Source organism: Ptychodera flava, chromosome 18 (genome assembly GCF_041260155.1).
Source record: "Ptychodera flava strain L36383 chromosome 18, AS_Pfla_20210202, whole genome shotgun sequence".
NCBI classification, from domain to species: Eukaryota; Metazoa; Hemichordata; class Enteropneusta; family Ptychoderidae; genus Ptychodera; species Ptychodera flava.
In genome coordinates this window covers 33,761,578-33,783,779 of record NC_091945.1, presented here as the reverse complement: position 1 = coordinate 33,783,779, position 22,202 = coordinate 33,761,578, and the positions used below count along the sequence as shown (strand labels likewise).

At 35.0% G+C, this 22,202-nt stretch overlaps 1 protein-coding gene across 1 annotated transcript in view; it reads right to left on the bottom strand.

Annotated features, from left to right (window-relative positions):
- LOC139117446 (uncharacterized) overlaps positions 1 to 22,202 on the bottom strand; it is a 42,349-nt gene that overhangs the window by 2,721 nt on the left and 17,426 nt on the right. The window contains exons 6-14 of the mRNA XM_070680564.1: positions 16,105 to 16,243; positions 15,608 to 15,770; positions 6,926 to 7,142; positions 5,612 to 6,372; positions 5,122 to 5,374; positions 4,533 to 4,741; positions 2,536 to 2,568; positions 509 to 541; positions 132 to 224 (exon numbers count right to left, since the gene is read on the bottom strand). Coding sequence (XP_070536665.1) covers positions 15,646 to 15,770; positions 16,105 to 16,243 — 264 coding nt within the window. The 3' untranslated portion in view covers positions 132 to 224; positions 509 to 541; positions 2,536 to 2,568; ... (3 more) ...; positions 6,926 to 7,142; positions 15,608 to 15,645. The remainder of the gene's footprint in view (positions 1 to 131; positions 225 to 508; positions 542 to 2,535; positions 2,569 to 4,532; positions 4,742 to 5,121; positions 5,375 to 5,611; positions 6,373 to 6,925; positions 7,143 to 15,607; positions 15,771 to 16,104; positions 16,244 to 22,202) is intronic.

The window sequence follows — 22,202 nt, the reverse complement described above, 5'->3', positions numbered from 1 at the left end:
AGTAATTAACAGAATAAAGCAACGACGTGAATAGGTTGATGACATTATCATGCGTTTTTTTATTTTATCATGGCAGCTTCAGGACGACACATTATGAAGGTGAAAATTTAGTGACACTATATTGAGCTTACCAGCGTGACATCTTGCACAGAACTTTCGTCTTCTTTTTTTTTGCTCTTTCCTGTTTTTCTCCTGAGATATCTCCATACCAGGACTTTAAGCAGCTTAGGAGGGTATAAAAAGGTTTGATTAAGGTGCAAGCGCATCAGAATGCGAATTTTTAATCACCTAAACGCCCTTTTTTCTCCATGGTAAGTTTGAAAAATTTTAGATGACAAACCGCTGATACAGGAAAATCATTGTGATATCGTTCGTTTAAACAGTAGATGTAAACATTTTGTCTGATGCAATGATATGAAATTATCTATCCTGCAAAACTCTTTTGCTTCTTTAAAAATGTCTGATAAAGTTTTATGATATACAGGATAAGAAATATGACGAGTCATACCTTCTCGTACGTCGGCTTCTTTTGGTTTTCGTTCTGGAATAAAGTCAGAAAAACCATCACGAAATGCAGTAAAACATCTAACCGCTAAGTTGGTTTACTATCGAAATATTGTAATTTTCAGACTTTTTCTGATTCTGATTGGTTTACTATCGAAATATTGTAATTTTCAGACTTTTTCTGATTCCTTACAGCACTATTGCACCCTTGTATGAAAACATTGTCGGAACACCCACTAACGAATAGTTTGCAATGGTAACTCCTCAGGAAAAAAGTTTATTGTGTGAAATAGCTACTTTAATGAAAACTTACAAGAAATAGGAAAATGGTTTTCATTATTGTGCGTGAATGATCTGATTGCGTTATTATAATGTCTATTCCCAAGTTTTAACTTTAGTGCAGGGTTTAACAATAGTGTTACAGTAGCTAAGTAAGCATTCGGTTTCATTTGTATTACACGAGCTCTTCTGGGATGTTAAGTCGATACGCTCGGCTTTTCTCTGCCAAATAAACATATCAATACGATAATGTGTTTTATAATACATGCTATGCCTGTATTGCCATTCTTCTATTGTTTAGACGGTACTGATATGAGCCCGTATTTAACATGTTAAAATACGAATTATATTTTCACTGCAACCGAACTACTTATAGCCATGCGTACGAGTGACCTACGCCGGTATGTTCAAATACATAAAACAGCTGAGCGAATATGACATATGACACTCGGAAACGTCATTGTGATTATTGTCAAAATTTTGTTGTTTGCAGTCAGTTCATGGGCAATTACAGTGAGGTACGAATGCAGTTGCACCAAAAACATACAGACAAACGCATTGAAAATTTGTACGTTTTGTGACCAACACCTGTCGTCGTTCACGGCCGGTCCCATACGGTGCAATGTTTTCATGTCGTCTACGCGCTGAAGATTACGGTACCGGTCGACAGTGCATCATGATAGAACCGCCACACAACAAGTTGCCTCTTGACGAGTTTAAGTATCTAGGTGGTGAATTACATCGTTTGCAGCCATAAATGAGCCACAAAAATCCAACCGCACTAAATATAGAGGGTGCACGTATTACTTCCGATTTGTACCTGTCAGTGAGATTCACAGGTCATAATCGTGTCCGGTGCGGATTTTGGATACAATGTAAGATATAACGGAAAGTTAAACTTTCTTTTAGTTTGTTAAAAGAAGTTTAGTTCTATTTAGGCAATCCAGTAACGAAAGTATGCGAACAGACGATGTAAATACCTTTGAAATGTTTTATTCGTTCAGCAACAAACTGTACACGAACGAGTTACGACACTATACAGTACTCACTTCACGTTTTACCTAACAAATTCCTTTCTAAGATGGTTAATTCGGCATATTTGACGTCTGAGGACATGTATAGTTCGTGGAGATAAATTGACTGGCAGGACTACTGTATCCACTTTGCACTCATGGATGTCGCAGAGCTGCTTGCTCGATTGAATCGAACGCTCGCCCGGCGCGAGTGTTTCGAGCAGATTTTTCGCGGGGCCTCATAAATTTAGCGAAGGATGAGGTTGTGTTTCAAAACACAAAAGCACACTCATTTACACATTGTAGCTTATGTTTTACATCCACCGCCATTCTCAACTTAAAATAAATCTTCTTCAAGTTGTGGAAACCTGTGTCGACCTCTTAATATTTAAAACGTTCGCGTTAAAGTGTACTACAAATTCTGTGGAATGATCAAACAGCGGAATAATATTGACAAGTGATACGGTTGCCATCACTTCTTTGCAACCCACTTTTTATGAGTACAGCGAGAAGAAAGTTGTCGATTTCAGTTGATTTCGTCGCGAATTTTGGAAAACAGTCGTAAACAAAGCATGCATGTATGACAAAGGGGTTATTACACGAAGTTTGGTCGATACAGAGTAGTATTCTCGTGATGTGTCCGAATTTTGACTCGTTGATGCGCAACTCGTCAAAATACGGACAACTTCATGTAATAACCCCTAAAATCGTAGATTCCATATCCGTAGCGGAAACTTACCGAACTTGTACGGGACGATTCAACGTCTACACTCTGTAAACAGATTGAAGTGAGAAAACTGGATAGAAAATTGTACGTAAAATAGAAGGAAAAAAAGATAGCAAGCAGCATTAACTTTTAAAATGATTAATGCTACACGGGAATTGATTTTAGTTTCTTGTAATGAAAAATTAGATATATTCCATATAAAAATTTGCAAAGTCCCTCTGAGAAGTTATCTGCTATTTCCTGAACTGCTTCAACATTTTATTTGTAGAAATTTTATCGTCAGTTGCACGCTTTTGAGTAAAGTTATATGAACAAACATACCAAATGGAAATGTTATCGGGCGAGTGAATTTCGATAACAGTCGTTTGACCAAAACAAGAATATTGGCGTTAAAATTGCATTGGTAAAATATCGACGATTTTAACGAATCTGAATTGAGTGATCTTTTGTCTTCTTTGAACCAAATTTTAAAATGCAGGAATTCATTTGTGAGGAAAATTAATAAGAACCTTCAAAATTGCACATACAAATTTTATGCTTATCCAAATTATTCAAGATACTGCCACATCTCAGAGCTACACTCTGAATTAAAAAGTTGGCATGAATAAAGCAAGTGCTCCCCACCAAAAGCTTCTTATTTCCTGCCATTTTAAAACATTATGAGTACCACGATTGACTCGAACTTCATTAGCCATTCTCAAGATACCGAGTCAACTAAGACACAACATAAGTATGATCTTAGCATGAGAAACTGAGAAAAAACGGCCCTAAATTTTTATTGCCATCTCCTATTTAACCACACCCTGAGGACGCTGACGATCTTCGTATCTGTACACATGTGAAACACAAAACAAAACTATATGATCATGTTCAGCATGCATGAAAAAATAGGTTTGGTCAAAACAAGAGAGTAAATAAGTATTCCAATCCTTGCAGGAAAATAGTGCCAGTAATTAGAACTGCCTACGTGACATACGTGAATCAACTAATTCAATCGCTTATCCAGAAGCCTCCAAATATGTGACGTTTAGAGGACATGACTTTGGCCAATGCAAGTTCTCCCTTCATCACTTCGAGATTTGCATTCTGCGCTAAACCAGTGTTACACATAGAATTATCCTGTAGCCGTAAGCTGAAAGTATCATGAAACAGTGTACAGCTTCAGTCAGCCTCATTGCCATTCAAAATGTTTATAGAAACAAAATCGCTTGAATTCCAATTTAAACACTATGACCACCATGACAGCTTTTCCTCATACAGATCTAGACATGGCCATTTGTGACTATCAGAGCCAAGAGTCACAATTGGTCACGTCTTTTAATATTCATAAGTTTACTTGATCCCTAGCCGTATTATCACACTTATGACACCAAAAAGTCAAATCTGGCTCTTACGTTTGAATGGTAACTCCCATACCTTTTACCTGACAACATTTTTAAATAAACTTGAAATCATGTCTAACTTTGTTTAACATTTTTTTAAAACTAGCCGCATGTCGATGCATGCTCTCCAGTATGTTTTCAGAGTAAACAAATAAGACTGTTAAAATGCACCTTGCCAAAACGAGGCAAAGCTATATGAGCTTTTCTAATTTACGGAAGAGAGGAAGGCGGGAAATATTAAGATTTGTCGTCAGAGAGTGGATTCAAATAAGATTTACAAGACTGTGTTAGAAAGATGTTTAAAGAATCGAAAACTTTCCATCTCACATAGTCCCGACGACAGCATTGTAAAGAAGGCTGAAATTGTCTGAAAGTAAAATGTGGTATGAGTTTCATCTATCTCGCTGCCTATAAATAACGACTGACAAAGGTAAATCTGTCAACATAATATTTTCGTGAGCTCGCATACTGTACTTTCAGTTAGTAAGATGAATGAGTTCATTTGCACATCCTTGTAATCAGAAGTATCCTTATATGCAAGTCGACCATTCGATGTCCCATTTCAATTTACAACTGCAAATAAAATATGTTCAAGCTCAGATCTACATAATAGCAAACGATATTTACCTCTGAAGAAGATACTCTTGCCGTTTGTCCTTTTTTACGGCAATCATTCACGACAGAAATCGTGCTATAAATCAGGCCAGCAGGAATGCACAAAATCAAAAGATAATGATCGCCAAACAAGTCAACGGGTTCAGATTCGTTCCTTTTGTGCCAATGTATGACATCCATATCTTTGACCTTTCGAACTTCCATTCAACATCAATATTTTTCTAAAATAAAATGAATAAAACTTTTGTGAGGTTATATTATTTTGTTTTATCGAAAATGGATACTTATGACCTGAGTTATCGTGGTTAGAATTTTATAACATGCAGGAGGGATAAAAGGTCAGTTAAAGTGACGTTCGACTTTTGCAGAAGTAACATTCAACAATTTTGTAGAAGCTATACTTTTGTAAATTATGAACCATTACAAAGTTCCGCTCGCTTGTACAATATAAGAGCATAGGTGGAGAACAGAGCCAATCAAAAGAGCTTATTTAAATAAGGTTTATCGTGTCGAAGCAAAAGACAAGTTTTTCCAAATTTTAACAAAGAAACTTTATGCCGTTAAACTGCAAAACAACTAAATGAAATTATAAATATCTTACTCTCAGATAGGAATATCTGTCCGATAACATGGCGATGCACAAATTCAACAACATTATAAGCACAATAATACCAAAGAATATATACAAAACGTATCCCATTGCCGTGTAATAGCTGGCAGCTTCTGTTGCAAATCTAGCATATTGAGTGCCAACCGAAACATTAACCCATGGTGTTTTGTCTACTTCCAATGCTTCGACAGCCGAATCTGCTCCGAACAACGAAGTCATTAGAAGTTTAATCGATGATGAAAACCTGTTTTACAAAGCAAAAAGAAAATAATTATGAGGAATGCATTCTACCAATTCTACCAATTCTACATATTCTCTGAAAACTTGTCTTTCGCACTTCAAACTTAGTAGACTATACGTTGGCCCTGACTGGTACTAAGCATGCAAGGCACAGTAATACAAAGTTGAGAATAATTAATCATTATAGAATCAATCAATTTGAAAAGCTATCAAAGTGCAATATATACAAATGGATACTTACTCAGCAAAATCTGTATGCTGCTTACCCACATCGGCGAAGAAATAATACATTGCCAAGGCATAGGCTAACACAACATAAACGAAAATTATAAGGAATTTGATAATATCATGTCTAATTTCAGTAAACACTAATAAAGTCCGTCCAATGTAATGGGAAAGGTAAAAAGGTTCCATAAACCGCAGTAAAGCACAAACAAACGTTATGCATGTTACCTTGCTACATGCTATGTAAATGAGGGGATTACCGTAAGCTTGCCCTACAATGGCGGGATTTGCTATGATCACAGCAACAATGAATGAAAGAAGAATTATCATATCTAACACATTCCAATAACTTCTGATGTAAACAGCAGGACCCATAGTAACAAACTGTATGAATTCCATTAATATGAGTGGTATGCACCATACTATTACCAGTATTAGTAATGGCCAATAATTGATATCAGATATTATAACAACTTCAGAACCATCAACACTGTAGGTGACATAAACCTCATACAGAAATATCAGAATAAGAAAAATAACATAATTAAAGTAATGACTAAGAAATGTAGTTTTTGGACCGTCATAGAGTTCATGCAGCCGTGTACGATTGCAAAAGAAAATATGAATGGGAATAAGCTGCTGGAGAATTCCGTATACGAGAATGCAGAATAGTGCATAAAGTATTGTCCAAATTAATCCTTTGTTTCTTGTCCACTCTGGTTGTCCACGAAGCCATTCTTCCTTAAGCAACTGTTGGCATAGAGTTTGCGTAATGAACTAGGATAAAAAGATATCGGTATAATAACGTTTTAGAAATAAACAACCATCTTGCATTCATATATTTGTGATAGGAAAGATATCACCCTGCATAGATTTCGTAATGAAGAAACACTGCTTTCTGAAATCCTAAATACTGTCATTACTTTTATTCACTACTGGTTTTTACATCCCATAAAAAAAATGTTATAATGCTAGACCAGTAGCGGTAGGTAAGTAACACTAATTGCTTAATTTGTTTTCTACGCAGGTAGAGAATGGCAAGCTAAATTTTCTCGAACTAATTTGAAAGGCGAAACTAAATGGTAATAATTATAATGACTACCACTCATCTTTAAAATGAATTTATTGGTCGATAACGATGTTGTGCGCAAGAGTAAGAATATGACACCATTCCAATTCCTGAATGATATTGCCGACCTTACCGTAACTTATAACAACGTACAAATACGATTACTTGCCGTCCGTAGAAACAAAAAACACTTTCCCATAGTTTTCACACATCGATACAAAGATACGTGATAGGTGATAATCTTATGTTTCATATCCCTACCTTCTTTTGTCCAGTGTCAATAGCCTTTTCCGCGACAGCGAAATGTTTTCCTTCGCGTACAAATATCTTCCCCGATGCAAAACTACGCAGATTCATTTACCGCTTTTTTCCTTAAAAACGCCTTGTAATAATATTTCGACTTCTTCGTTTGTTTCGCAATGATTCAAAAGATCGGTGGTGAAACCCTCCAGTTCTTAATACATTTATTATATTTGGCCTGTGAACCAAACAGATAAACATTAGTTTCACTTCCTTAGGATATCAATCCATCGTGGACAGAAATATCATTTAGACATAGTGTGAAACCAGATGTTTAGATAATTAACTTCTTGTAATTGCGTCCGCAGTCATTATTCGGCAGCTCTGGACTAATTTCATTCAAACTATGAACGATGAGATGTATGTACTATGAGGACTGTTCGTACGTACGACAATATTTTATAATACGATGCGATATGGCCGCAAGTCATCCAATCTGTTACGATTTTTCATGTCTGGAGCTATTTGGTAGATATGCCATTTAGCAGACATATTTAAACGTTCGTTTAATGACAATATTTTATGATGTCCATATGCACTTAAAATTGTGTTGTGGGATAATCAATGTACTATGAAATGCATGCAAGCTGTGGTACAGCCAAAGCCTTATAGTCTGTTGGCCTTTGTTATGCGCTGCCTTTTCAAAGTTCCGCTTGTCAATAAACTGCGACCAAACTATCAGCATAGGAGATCGACAGCCGCAAAAAACAGGTGACCTATTACATAATCATTGAAAATGCTATCATGTAAGTGTGATTGAATGGCCGATTCTTTAGCTCTCGCTTTTGGCCCATGTACATGTATATATATTGCACTGTAAGATATTAGTTTGAGCACACACACACACACACAACCACACACCCACACCCACCCACACACACACACACACACACACACACACACACACACACACACACACACATATATATATATATATATATATATATATATATATATATATATATATATATATATATATATATATATATATATATATCGAAGTATACAGTGTCCTCTAGGGAAATTACATTGCTCGATGCGGAAAGCACAAGTACAAAGTAATAATATATGTTACATAAATTCCATGTATCCTGCAATCCTCAGACAGATGCATGAAACTTAAGTAACAGATATTATTACTTTGTACTTGAAGTTATATATATATAATATATATATATATATATATATATATATATATAATATATATATATATATATATATATATATATATATATATATATATATATATATATATATATATATATATATATATATATATATCACATGAACCAGCCCGTATCTTCACCTGTGTGACGTACACCAGTACAGATGAAATTGAAATCCATATTACCCCTGTTGTACTTCATCAACCAGAATATTTTTTCCTCTATGGTACCGTTCATAATACAACATCATGCACGTTGCGATATACAGACCGATTTGAAGTGATCGATGCCGTGCTCTCATGACATTTTTACAAAAATTTGACCCGATAAATCCAGACATGGAGACATAAAAGGCATCTCGAACGACATTTGGAGTCGCTAAAACTACAGCTATTCCTGAGAATCGAATTGGGATACCGTCGATCGTTTTTTAATGGCTCAGTAACAGTAACATCGATCGCGACTCCAGTCGATTCGTGAGGACGAATGTGGAAGTCGTACCCGGTTGGCGATAAACTCGAAATCTACACGTCAATGTAAGTTCAACTTAATAAATAATCATCAGCAAAGTGATATAGGAGGCAGAAGCATAAATTCATTCGACTAACAACGATAAATTACCTTAATCACACAAAGAGTTCCGTAAATTCTCGCTCGGAATCAAACCTGCAGCGTAAGGCTGTAGCGAAGACATAGCTGTCGAGCTCGTAACTCGTGCAGTGCAGCGCTGTGGAAGCCAATGTATTTCGAACTCAGACAACACTCACAACAGAACACAGTTTCCGTCAAGTAACAAAACTAGGATCTATCTATGGGTGAGATATGTGCCACTGCAAACATCAAAGTCCGTTAAAGAAAACATTGACGACCGAGATCGGGATTGACGAGTTTAAACACCGACGGAGACCGGTGACGGCAGCGATGTAGCCACAAACATGCAATGGGGTACACTGTGTGCGTCATCGAACGGAATATTTCGCGCTCGCCAAGGTCGCAAACTTGTGTGAGATTTTCATAAGCCACAGCACCTCTAAGAGTGAGAATTACTGTTTCGATCGTGTCGTTGCATTTACTTCATAAATATACTTGTAAATATTCTAAATAACTCTGAAAACTATGGCTATCTGTCGCTAGCGCGATGAAAGCTATGTCCGCAGATAACCGACTTGTACAGAGCGAGACAATAATTGACACGTTCACGTTACCGAATTCTTGTGTCTGATTGGTGGAGATGCCAAACTTTCAACTTGATGAGATTTATGAATGAAAGTATCTCCCGGATGACGGGCCGCTTTACTCATAAAATGAAAGTAATACGCGTATATAAAACACATATCGCGACGAAATTCATGCAATTTGTTACAACAATTTTGATCCATCTACTTCAAAATAAAAATAAGAAGGATGTTCATGTGATAAATATATAATCCCATTGAATTTTTCTCTGTTTGATGTCATCGTATACTCGTGTTTTTCTCGAAGCCGAACAACTTCTCGCCTTCAACTCGAAGTTGTACGGTTCCGCGAAAAAACACCCGCATACGATGACGTCAAACAGAGAAAAATACCATAGGATTATATATAAATATATAAATAAATATATATAACAAAATTACTTCAAGTAAAAAGTCATGATATCTGTTACATATATACGACTGTTGAGCTAAGAATCCCTTCACTTCTTCTGTCTGATGATTGCTGGATGCATGAAACTTAACAGATATCATTACTTTGTACTTGAAGTAATTTTGTGTTTTTATATATATATATATATATATATATATATATATAATACATATGTGTATGTGTATGTGTGTGTGTGTGTGTAACTGAGTACATATGTGTCCAGGTATGTGCGTCCACTGAAAAAACGTAACGCTGTTCGGCTCAGTAGCAATCAGGGTGCTCTAGAGTGTTTCACTTTTGTCAAAATTTCATCTTGTAGACAGATATCTAAATTTATTACATTCACAAAGCTTGAGGTGTGGTACATTTTTGCTTGAAAAGTTTTGAACCAAACTTTCTTAGTATTTCCATGGCAACGGTTTCTTTATTGTGTTGGCACACCGTCACGGACACTACAAAATATGAGTTGATGGAGAAATAAAATAGATAAACTGTACAACATTTGTGAAACTATTGTTTTTGAAAGTTTAACCAGAAATTACATGCATCTGTTGCAGAAAATAAGGTGAATGTAAGAGGTTTTACCCAGCGTTGCATGATTTCCTGCAAAATGATTTATACGAGAAATAAAGAATTTTCATTTTTTTCTTCCCATGAACTTACGATTCCTCTAGTTTACAGATTTGCCCTTTCATACATTTGAGATATTTTTACTGCAATTGTTGAAGTCTTTGGACAAACATAAATAGCACTTTCAGCAAAATGATGCTTATTTTTTGTCAGTTTCTAGTCCTTTTGGTAGTATGGTAAAAGCGTCACGGACACTACACGTCAGGAATATATGTATGTGAAACAAACTATTTTTTATTATTACCAGTAAACCTGTAAAATTGGTAGAAACATGACAAGAATTGATCACAAACAAATTTTAAAATGTTATTGAGGAAAGATTGACATCCATCAATAATACTTGTAGTCCTGGTATTTTTCAATAACCAGGAAAATTTACCAGAAATACAGCACTAAATGCAAAAATTGTTGAGATTACTGGTATGTAAACAATGATACCTGGTATGTAGAAACTGCTACACAATGCAAAATTGTCCTAGTAACACTATAATGTGAACAATAAATGATTTACTAAACATTTTGTTTCCAACACATTAATTGTGATCTGTATTTCAGTAGCGTCACGGACACTACACACATAAATATTAAATAGGCAACTTCTTCATCAGCTTTTACAGGGAATATTAAACACAAATGCTCTTCATAACCATGTCGTCATGTTAAACAAACTTGGTAGAGCCGACGTGTGGAGTTGCCCTCATACCCTCCGGGTATCCATCGACTATCTCATATGTAACGCAGTAAAAAACCAGCAAAAACATGGAACATTTCAACCATTATCTTTGTGTAAAAAATATACACATTTTAACCATGGCTCTTACACGGAAACCATTGGGCAAAATAACCTTCATCAAAGTTTAGCCTGAAACCAATTAACCCATCAAATAATGGTCCACTTTGGCGTTGACGTAATGTGAATATATTCAAACCAGTAATCACATCTTGCCTTGCTACAAATAGAACAAGCTCAAAGTCTCATCAAACCAGTCTGAGACGAGCACAGATAGCGATGTCTCCGTATGTACAGTCTGCTCGCTTAAACTGAGCACATAAAGGAGGACTCTATCAACACACAGGAGAGAGAACTGAAAATCACTGCAGCTGAGCTTACTATGGGATCAATCCTCGAGTCGTTTTCTAACGACACTCCTCATGGTCAAAAAAACGACCATCTAAAACAAATCCTTCTTACAAAATCATAGCTCGTTAGGTCACTTTGACCAACATGTTAAGGAGTAGGCTAAGCATTCCGTCGATAACCGGAACGACAACTGAAAAATCCGGTGAATTAATTCAAACACACTTTGCCCACATCGCTCAGACAGTTAAAAGGTTTCACGATAGCGGTTTTAACAACGGGGACTCTGAATTTTTTTGCTTAATTTGTCTCCATTTTATGCCACAACTATCGTATTAAACCAAGATGCAATCTGTCATCTAATTGGTACTATAATCAACCAAACTAAAAGGATTACTGAGCAATACAAAAAACATCAACTAGCAAAGAAAATCAAAAACTGAGCAAGGTGCCATATAACTAATCAAAGTTGGCGGTATGAATTAAATAAACCAATACTCTCCTCGGACCAAACAGATTTCAAAGGCCGTTTACAGCAAATATTGTTTACGAAATCATGAAACCTGGGAATGGCTAAAAACAGAGAAATAAGATGATGTATTTCTCGAGATAGCCTTTCACAACATGCTGCGTTTCACACACCGTAAAGCAGGCACCAATATCGACCCGAAATCTATTACAAAGTCCATGAAAATTGACACAAAACCAAAAGTTCGGATAATCGATTTAAATGCCAAAAACAAAACTTATCGTTGACAGATTAGTACAACATTTACTGTTAACATAACAAGCACTAGCAACGCTCAAAACATGCCCTAAAACAAAAACCCTTACAAGTGTCCAGAAACTCCGGTCGATGCTGGTCATATTAATTATAATATGACACCACACATCGGATCGCTCACTATAGAGTCAGTCATTAGTGGCTAACTCTCTCAATAACGAATCTGGCTTCTCCTCTTCGAGGACGAAGATGACTTATCACACAACCAAAAGTAGGGGATACAGAACAAGCGAGCGACTGATGAAGGAACCCCATTTTTGGTTCTGGAACACCGTTAAGATGAATCACTCAATCAACAAACCGGTTTACCGGGGACCAATATCACATGACTAGGGTCACAGCACTATCGATTCACCGGTGTCTCGCCATGTATTCCACACAAAATAAATGCAATGATCCTTTATTCACCATATCGTAATATTATACAAACTTGTAGAGCCGATATGTGGAGTTGCCCTCATTTTCCTTTATATTTTCATTTGTTTATGAAAGGCTTTAGCATGGTCTAGAAAGTTTACTTTAGATCTCAGGTGCTTTTAAATGTAAATGCAGTAAAACTGTTTAACCACTTGTGAGGCGTAGTGTCCTCGACGTGGAGCTAGTTGCAAATGAAAGAGGTTTGATATGAAAGTAAATCAGTTTATTAAGTGTTATACTTTAATTTCACCATAAATACCATTTCTACTTTAATATTTTATTGGGAAACAACTGATAACACTATTTCTGTTCATTTTTTTTACCCATATACCGTTATTTCATAGGACCTTTTTTAAACATTACAATCTTAAAAGGTAGCACCTTTTTTAAACATTACAATCTCAAAGGGTAGCATAAACATCTTTCTCGGGTTTAAGATATTTTATTTGATGTCGTACTCTAAAACAGAGTTACTCTGTTATAAAAATGTAACTTCAGCTGGTAAACGATAGAATTACCTGCTTGAATCGCTGTAACAAGCAGTGTCTGGATTTAGTGTCACGGACACTACAGCTGTCACGGACACTACATTTGGCCACTTTTTGATATACTAAAACAATACAAGTGGTAAATGGATTATATTTTTATAACATATAAGGAGGGCAAACAGGGCCACTTTGGCTAATGACATCAGATCTCTACTATCTGAATATGGCTGAAAGTTATGGGGGTGTCACGGACACTACAACATTTTTGGACAAAAAATGTGGACAATTTTCATGATTTGTCATTCATAACCAATACGTTGATCCTATTAACATTTAGTACCAACTAATCACAGTTGGTCTTCCAATCAAATAGATGTTTTAGGAAACATTCTAGGGTAATGTTTTCCAAGTGATAATAAAGAGATAAATCAATGCTGTTGTCAAAAATATAAAAAGCGTAACGACACACCAATTTCACTTGTTATCACGCCCTTTCCATTGAAATCCATGCATTCAGATGAAATAACTTGTAAAAGAAAAAAGAAATGCTATGTGGTACTTGACATATTCTGAATAATCGAAAAAATTAATCTAACAGTTTCAAAAAGTGAGTTTAAAAAATGTGCTTTTTCAGATGAAACAGCGTAACGCCCATTTTGACCCATTTTTAGGACACTTTTCCACTACTCAGCTCAAAATCATAAAAAAACTCCATTTTTTTCGATGGGGCCTGTTTGGTTCTACTTGTTGTCTCATATTAAGAACAATGTTTCATTGAATTTTACTCAACATTTTTTATATAAGAGTGTAACATGTTGAAATCTGTCTAGAGCACCCTGATTGTGACTGACCCGTGTTGCACGTATCACTTGATAAGCTTATATGGAGCGTTATTTTCACAGACAGGATTTAGTTAAAACTAATATGCGAATCCACAAATTAGCAAATAAATGCGACAACGGTAAAAAAACGAAATACAACTTTCAATTACTCTGTACTTTTCATACGTGTATACATACGTGTACGTGTATATATATATATATATACACGTACACGTACACGTATGTATATATATATATATATATATATATATATATATATATATATATATTAATATATATTATATGTGTATATATACGTGTACGTGTATGTATGTATATATATATATGTATATATATATATATATATATATATATATATATATATATATATATATATATATATATATATATATATATATATATGGGATGCATGAAATCTAAGTAATGAATTTCATTACTTTGTACTTGAAGTAATTTGTATATGTATTCGGATAGTTTTCAATCGGATTCGAACCCACAACATACGGCATCAGTCGCCTAGCTGAAAGGCCACAGACAGAACCAGTCGGCTAAATCTCCACTCCCAAAAAAGAGTGGCTCAATAGCCGGCTAAGTTGTTACATTTTTCTGACTGAGGCCGCTCAACACGTTGTAGAGTTCGTGAAGCACTCACGCACGCATGCTCACTATCATACATCGCACATACACACTTTATCGAAGCGAAGAAACGAATTTCATCGCTTTAACTGGGCGAACGATAACCTCGGGGACAATTCTGTCCACCAGCAGTGTTACCTACCCAGGGTAGAAAATTCGGATAGTTTTCAATCGGATTCGAACCCACAACATACGGCATCAGTCGCCTAGCTGAAAGGCCACAGACAGAACCAGTCGGCTAAATCTCCACTCCCAAAAAAGAGTGGTTCAATAGCCGGCTAAGTTGTTACATTTTTCTGACTGAGGCCGCTCAACACGTTGTAGAGTTCGTGAAGCACTCACGCACGCATGCTCTACTTTGCATCAAGCACTGTAATTTCCCACGAGGACATCTCTATACTTTGATATATATAATATATATATATATATATATATATATATATATATAATATATATATATATATATATGTGTGTGTGTGTGTGTGTGTGTGTGTGTGTGTGGTGTGTGTGTGTGTGTGTAGGTGAGTGTGTGTGTGTGTTTGTGTGCTTGTGCATGTGCGTGCGTGCGTGCGTTGTGTGTGTTTGTGTGTGTGTGTGTGTAACTGAGTACACATGTGTCCTGGTATGCGTCCACTGCAAAAAAACTCAAAGCTGTTGCATGTATCACTTGATAAATATTGAGCGTTATTTCTGGAGACATGATTTACTTAAACTAATATGCAAGTTCCACAAATTAGCAAACTAACGTGGCAAATATATTAAAACAACTTTCCGATTACCCTGAATTTTTCATACGAGTATTTCTGAGGGATTCCCAGACTCGTTTTGATTCAACCAGGCAGGAAATGTTCTGAATGTTGATATTAGTACAATCGCATATACGCATTGTACAGTTGTATGGTTTTGAACCTCATCTTGTGATGGATATAGAGCCCAACAAAACGTGTTTTAAAATTAAATAAAAATACATTATTACCTGCCATATAACAAAATCGATTCTCTCAGCAGCCGCTGTCAAAGTTGCTCTTTCATCAAATGCCTTGAGTAAAAATTCTTTTTTCTCTCTAAGTGATGACAACGTAATGTACGCAGGCTTGATAGAGCCTTGTGCAAGTCGAACCTTTCATCTGCATGCAGCGCTGGGGAGGAATATAATTCAAAGTTTGCATCGGGGGTTATATTGATCATCAAGATGCAGTTCCCTATTTTATGCAAACTGTTCTTTTCTACGATTGTCTAGATAAAATATCTTGTGTACAGTGCTAACGATTTTCTGTCAATCTATACCCAATGTACCCTGTGTAGGCTATTATCATATCACACAGCTGGCTAATTCATTCCTGGTATTTCTTTTTATAAATATGTTTAAAGTAAGTTTTTATTATTATGTACTTACTCTATAGTAATTAAAGTCAGGGTGATATAATAGCGAAAAGTCAATGTACATAGGGCCAATTAAGCACTATGACTTACATTCTAATGCACTAGTATCGAACACATTAGCGCCTTTATGAAATAATAAATCCACAAGTTGAAAGTCATTTGCTTCGGACGCAATTTGTAGAGCAGTGGTCTTCTTGCCATGAAGTATTCCTTTTTCATTCACAAGAGCCTGAAATTAAAACAAATATGGTTTGAGTCGTAATATGCAATAACAGAGAAGATGGTTAAAGTATTAAATACGGCTAGTTTCAATTGGATTCGAACCCACAACATACGGCTCGCCTAGCTGAGAGGCCACAGACAGAACCGCTCGGCTAAATCTCCACTCCCAAAAGAGAGTGGTTCAATAGCCGGCTAAGTTGTTACATTTTTCTGACTGAGACCGCTCAACACGTTGTACCACTTGTCTTTCAAAAAGTGACTCATTGCTCATATCTACCACGATTTTGCTCATTCGTTGTTATGTATGAAAAAGTACAAGATGTTTCATTCCATGTAATTGATCTGTTTGTCAAAATGAAGATTATATCATTAATATATAGTGGGGCATCTGTAATACAGTTTGCTTTCTAGAAGGATAGAGATTGATGTCTCGTTAAGGAGTATACTGCAGCTTTGTTTGCCGTAACAAATCTGATTGCCTTCAACAATAGAATGCATGACATAAACTTTCCATCATAAAGTTAAGGAAGCAACAAAATAAAGCCACGGAAAGTCGTGCACACTTAGCACATTTGTTGCACACTTAGCAATAAGCCGTGGGCGAGAGGGGTCTACGCGCACACCTCCCCCAAAAGATAACAAACCTGTATTTTTCAGAAGCCTTGGGATCCCTCGGTAACGAAGTGGAATTTTAACAGAAAATTCATAGGGATGCAATAGCTGTTATAGTCATGTTTTGAAGGGTACCGCAAATTCACCATTTTCCAATCGAAATGCATTTTCGTCAAATCTGTCTTCTTGTGAGTCATGCTCTGAGCTTACTTTTTAGCATAACCTCATCTGTTTGGTATCATTAGAAAAGGAATTTATTCTTCTTTAAGATAACATATTGTATTATGCAATACCTTCTACAATTTTTGTGATATATGATCAAAACATACCCCATACCCCAAAATTTAACATTGTAAAATACAGCAAATCTCAAATTCTACCAAATTTTAGCTTGGCATAATAAAAAATACAATGCTTTGAATGAAATCTGTTTAATTTGATACAGGGACATGTCAGAAATATGAAGTAGACTTTTAACAGACAAAATATTGGGACTCTACAGCTGTAAAACAGTCATATTTTGAAGGGTACCGCAAAATCAAGGGGTTGCAGATTTGCATGCATTTTTGTTAGACCTGACGTCTTATAAGTCATCTGCTGAGCTTGTTTTAGAATATAAACTCACTGGTTAGGTATCATTAGAAAGATGATTGACTAATCTTTAGAATTACATATTGTAACATGCAATGTCCAGTATAGTTTTCATGAAATATGACCAAAACTTACCCAATACCCCAAAGTTCACATTGAAATTTGCAGTCAAAGCTAAAATCAAATTCTACTAATTTTTTAACTAGAAACAACAAATCTGGCCGTTTTGCTATTAAATCTATTTTTTATTATTACAGGGACATGTCAAAAATATGAAATACACGTTGAACAGAAAAAAATATTGGGACTCTACAGTTGTAACAGTCATATTTTGAAGGGTACCGCAAAACCGCAGTGTTGCAGATTTGCATGCATTTTTGTTAAACTTGTCTTCATACAGGTCATCTGCTGAGCTTAATTTTGAATATAACCTCACTGGTTAGGTGTCATTATAAAGATAATTTACTAATTTTTAAAATGACATATTGTAACATGCAATATTTTGTATGCTATTCATGATATATGACCAAAACGTACCCCATACCCAAAGTTTACATTGAAAATTGCAGTCATATCTAAAACCAAATTCTACACATTTTTTAGCTAGACATAAAACAATCTGGCCGCTTTTGCTATTAAATCTGTTTAATCTGTTTTACGTGGTACAGGGACATGTCAGAAATATGAAATAGACTTTCAACAGAAAAATAGTAGGACTTTACAGCTGTAACAGTCATATTTTGAAGGGTACCGCAAAACCGCAGTGTTGCAGATTTGCATGCATTTTTGTTAAACTTGTCTTAATATAGGTCATCTGCTGAGCTTAATTTTGAATATAACCTCACTGGTTAGGTGTCATTATAAAGATAATTTACTAATCTTTAGAATGACATATTGTAACATGCAATATATTGTATAGTATTCGTGAAATATGACTAAAACTTACCCTATACCCCAAAGTTTACATTAAAAATTGCAGTCATAGCCAAAATCAAATTCTACTATTATTTTATCTTGACATATAAAATCAGGCATTCTTTGTATTAAATCTATTTCATTCGGTAATGGGTCATGTTAGAAATATAAAATACACTTTTAACAGAAAAAAAGTTGGAATTCTGTAATTGTAACATTCAGATTTTGAAGGTACAGCAAAATCTCAGTATTCCTGACTTGCGTGCATTTTTGTAGAATCTATCTTCATATAAGTCATCTGCTGAGCTTTTTATAGAATAATAATGTAAGTTGTTAGGTATCATTGATAACATAAATGCTAGTCTTTAAAATGACATATTTTAGCATGCAATATTTGTAGAGTTTTTATGAAATATGACCAAAACTTACCCCATACCCCAAAGTTGACATCAAAAACTACTGTCATAGCTAATGTCAAATTCTACCAATTTTTTACGGAGACATAAACAATTGGGCAATTTTTTGTATGAAATCTGTTTTATTTTGAACTTGGCCATATCAGAAATACAAAATGAACTTTTAACAGAAAAAATATTGGGATTCTATAGCTGTAACAGTCGTATTCTGAGGGGTACTGCAAAATCTCAGTATTCATGACTCGAATACGGTTTTGTTAAATATGTCTTCTTATAAGTCATCTGCTGACCTTGTTATAAAATATAACCTGACTTGTTAGGTATTATTAAAAAGGTAATTTACTAGTTTTTAAGGTGAAATATTGTTATATGCAATATCTTGTTCAGATTTTTAGAAATATGACCAAAACTTACCCCATACCCCAAAATTTACATCGAAAACTACTGTCATAGCTAATATCAAATTCAAGCAATTTTTTCACCTAGACATAAAAAATGGGGCAATGTTTTGTATGAAATCTGTTTTATTTGTACTGAAACGTGTTAAGAATATGAAATAGACATTTAACAGAAAAAATATAGGGAATGTATAGCTGCAACAGCTGTATTTTTAAGGGTACAGCAAAATCTCAGTATTCCTGATTCGCATTCGTTTTTGTTAAATATTTCTTCTTATAAGTCGTCTGCTGAGCTTGTTATTGATTATAACCTGGCTTGTTCAGTATCATGGTAATTAACTGGTATTTACAATGACATATTGTAATAGGCAATTTCTTGTACAGTTTTCATGGAATATGGCCGAAACTTACTCCATACCCCAAGGATTAAATAGAAAGTACTGTCATAGTCAACGTGATCGAATTCCGCGAATTTTTAGCTAGACATACTAAAAAGAGCTCTGTTTTGGTATTAAATCTGTTGTATTGGTACTTGATCATGTCAGATATCTGAAATAGACCTTTAACAGAAAAAAAAATTCGGATTGTATAGTTGTAACAGCCATATTTTGAAGGAAATGCAAAATCGCAGTACCATAGACTGGCACCTTTTTTGTTAAATTCTTCTTGTAAATCATCTGCTGAGCTTATTTTGTTACACAACCTGGCTTGTGAGGTGTCATTAGTAGGGACATTTATTCTTCCTTAAGATGACATATTGTAATATGCAATTTCCTTCATAGTTTTTCTGAAATATGGTCACAAACTTGACCCCATACCCCAAAAGTTCAAATCGCAAATTACGGCTTATCTTAAATTCTACCATGTTTTGCTACACATAATACAAAAGGCAATTCTTGTATGAAATCTGATTTATTTGTTACAAAAGTATGTCACAAGTATAAAATTAACTTTTAATGGGAAGATGATACAATTTAGTAGCCATTTGGATCATTTTTGGAGGGGGAACCAATATATGTCAAATGTATGTGTTTCGGCAAATTTGCCCTGATACCTGGGTACCCTTCCAAATATGATCCAAAAGGCTATCAAATCATATTATATACCTGTTAAAAGTTAATTTCATATTTGTGACATACTTTTTTAACAAAAACACAGATTTCATAGATTGCATACAAGCATTGCCTTTTGTATACAAAGTTAATAAATTGTAAAAATGGTAGAGTTTCAGATTTGCAGTAATTTGCTTTGTAAACCTTGGGGTATGGGGTAAGCTTTGGTCCTATTTCATGAATGCTTAACAAGATATTCCATATGACAATATGTCTTTTTAAAAAAACTAGTAAATTATCTATTTATTGATACCTAACAAGCCAGGTTATGTCAAAAATCAAGCTCAGCAGATGACTTATAAGAAGACAGATTTAACAAAAAAGCATGCGAGTTGGCAATACTGTGATTTTGCGATACTCTTCAAAATATGACTGTTACAGCTGTATGGTCCCAACATTTTTTATGTTAAAAGTCTATTTCATATTTCTGACATGTCCCTGTACCAAATAAAACAGATTAAATAGCAAACAATGGTCAGATTCTTTTGTCTAGCTTAACAAATTATAGAATTTGATTTTAATATGACGGCAATTTTCAATGTAAACTTTGGGGTATGGGGTACGTTTCGGTCATATTTCATAAAAACTGTATAGGATGTTGCATGTTACAATATGTCATTCTAAAGATTAGTCGATTATCTTTCTAATGATACCTAACCAGTGAGTTTATATTCAAAATTAAGCTCAGCAGATGACCTATATGAAGATAAGTTTAACAAAGATGCACGCAAATCTGCAACACTGCGGTTTGAGGTACCCTTCAAAATATGACTGTTACAGCTGTAGAGTCCCAATATTTTTTCTGTTAAAAGTCTATTTCATATTTCTGACATGTTCCTGTACCAATAAACAGATTTAATAGCAAAAGCGGTCAGACTTTTTGTGTCTAGCTAAACAATTGTACAATTTGATTTTAGCTTTGACTGCAATTTTCAATGTAAACTTTGGAGTATGGGGTACGTTTTGGTCATATTTCATGAAAACTATACTAGATATTGCATGTTACAATATGTCATTTCAAAGATAAGTCGATTATCTTTCTAATAGTACCTAACCAGAGAGGTTATATATAAAACTAGCTCAGCAGATGACTTATAAGACGTGAGGTTTAACAAAAATGCATGCAAATCTGCAACCCCTTGATTTTGCGATACCCTTCAAAATATGACTGTTGCAGCTCTAGAGTCCCAATATTTTTTCTGTTAAAAGTCTATTTCATATTTCTGACATGTCCCGGTACTAAATTAAACAGATTTCATTCAAAACATTGCATTTTTTATTATGCCAAGCTAAAAAATTTGTAGAATTTAAGATTTACTATAATTTACAATGTTAAATTTTGGGGTGTGGGGTAAGTTTTGGTCATTTATCACAAAAACTGTAGAAGATATTGCATAGTACAATATGTCATCTTAAAGAAGAATAAATTCCTTTTCTAATGATACCAAACAATGAAGATTATGTTAATAAGCTCAGCACATGACTTTAATAGATACAAGAAGACAGATTTGACGAAAATGCATTTGGGTTGGAAAATGGTGATTTTGCGGTACCCTTCAAAACATGGTTGGAAAATGGTGAATTTGCGGTACCCTTCAAAACATGACCATAACAGCTATTGCATCCCTATATTTTTTTCTGTTAAAATTCCATTTCGTCTTGTAGGGATCCCAAGGCTTCTGAAAATACAGGTTTGTTATCCTGTGGGGGTGCACATAGACCCTCTCTGGCCCACGGACTACAATGTGTGCAAATTTTCAGCGGATATCACCCATTTCACTAACGCCGCCAATAATACCACCTATGAAATCAGTAACGACATGAGCTGTCAGAGTAAGAACACCATATATCTGATCACATGCAAACGTTGCTCAAAACAATATGTAGGAGAGCTAAGACATCTCATCTTTCAAAATACGCCA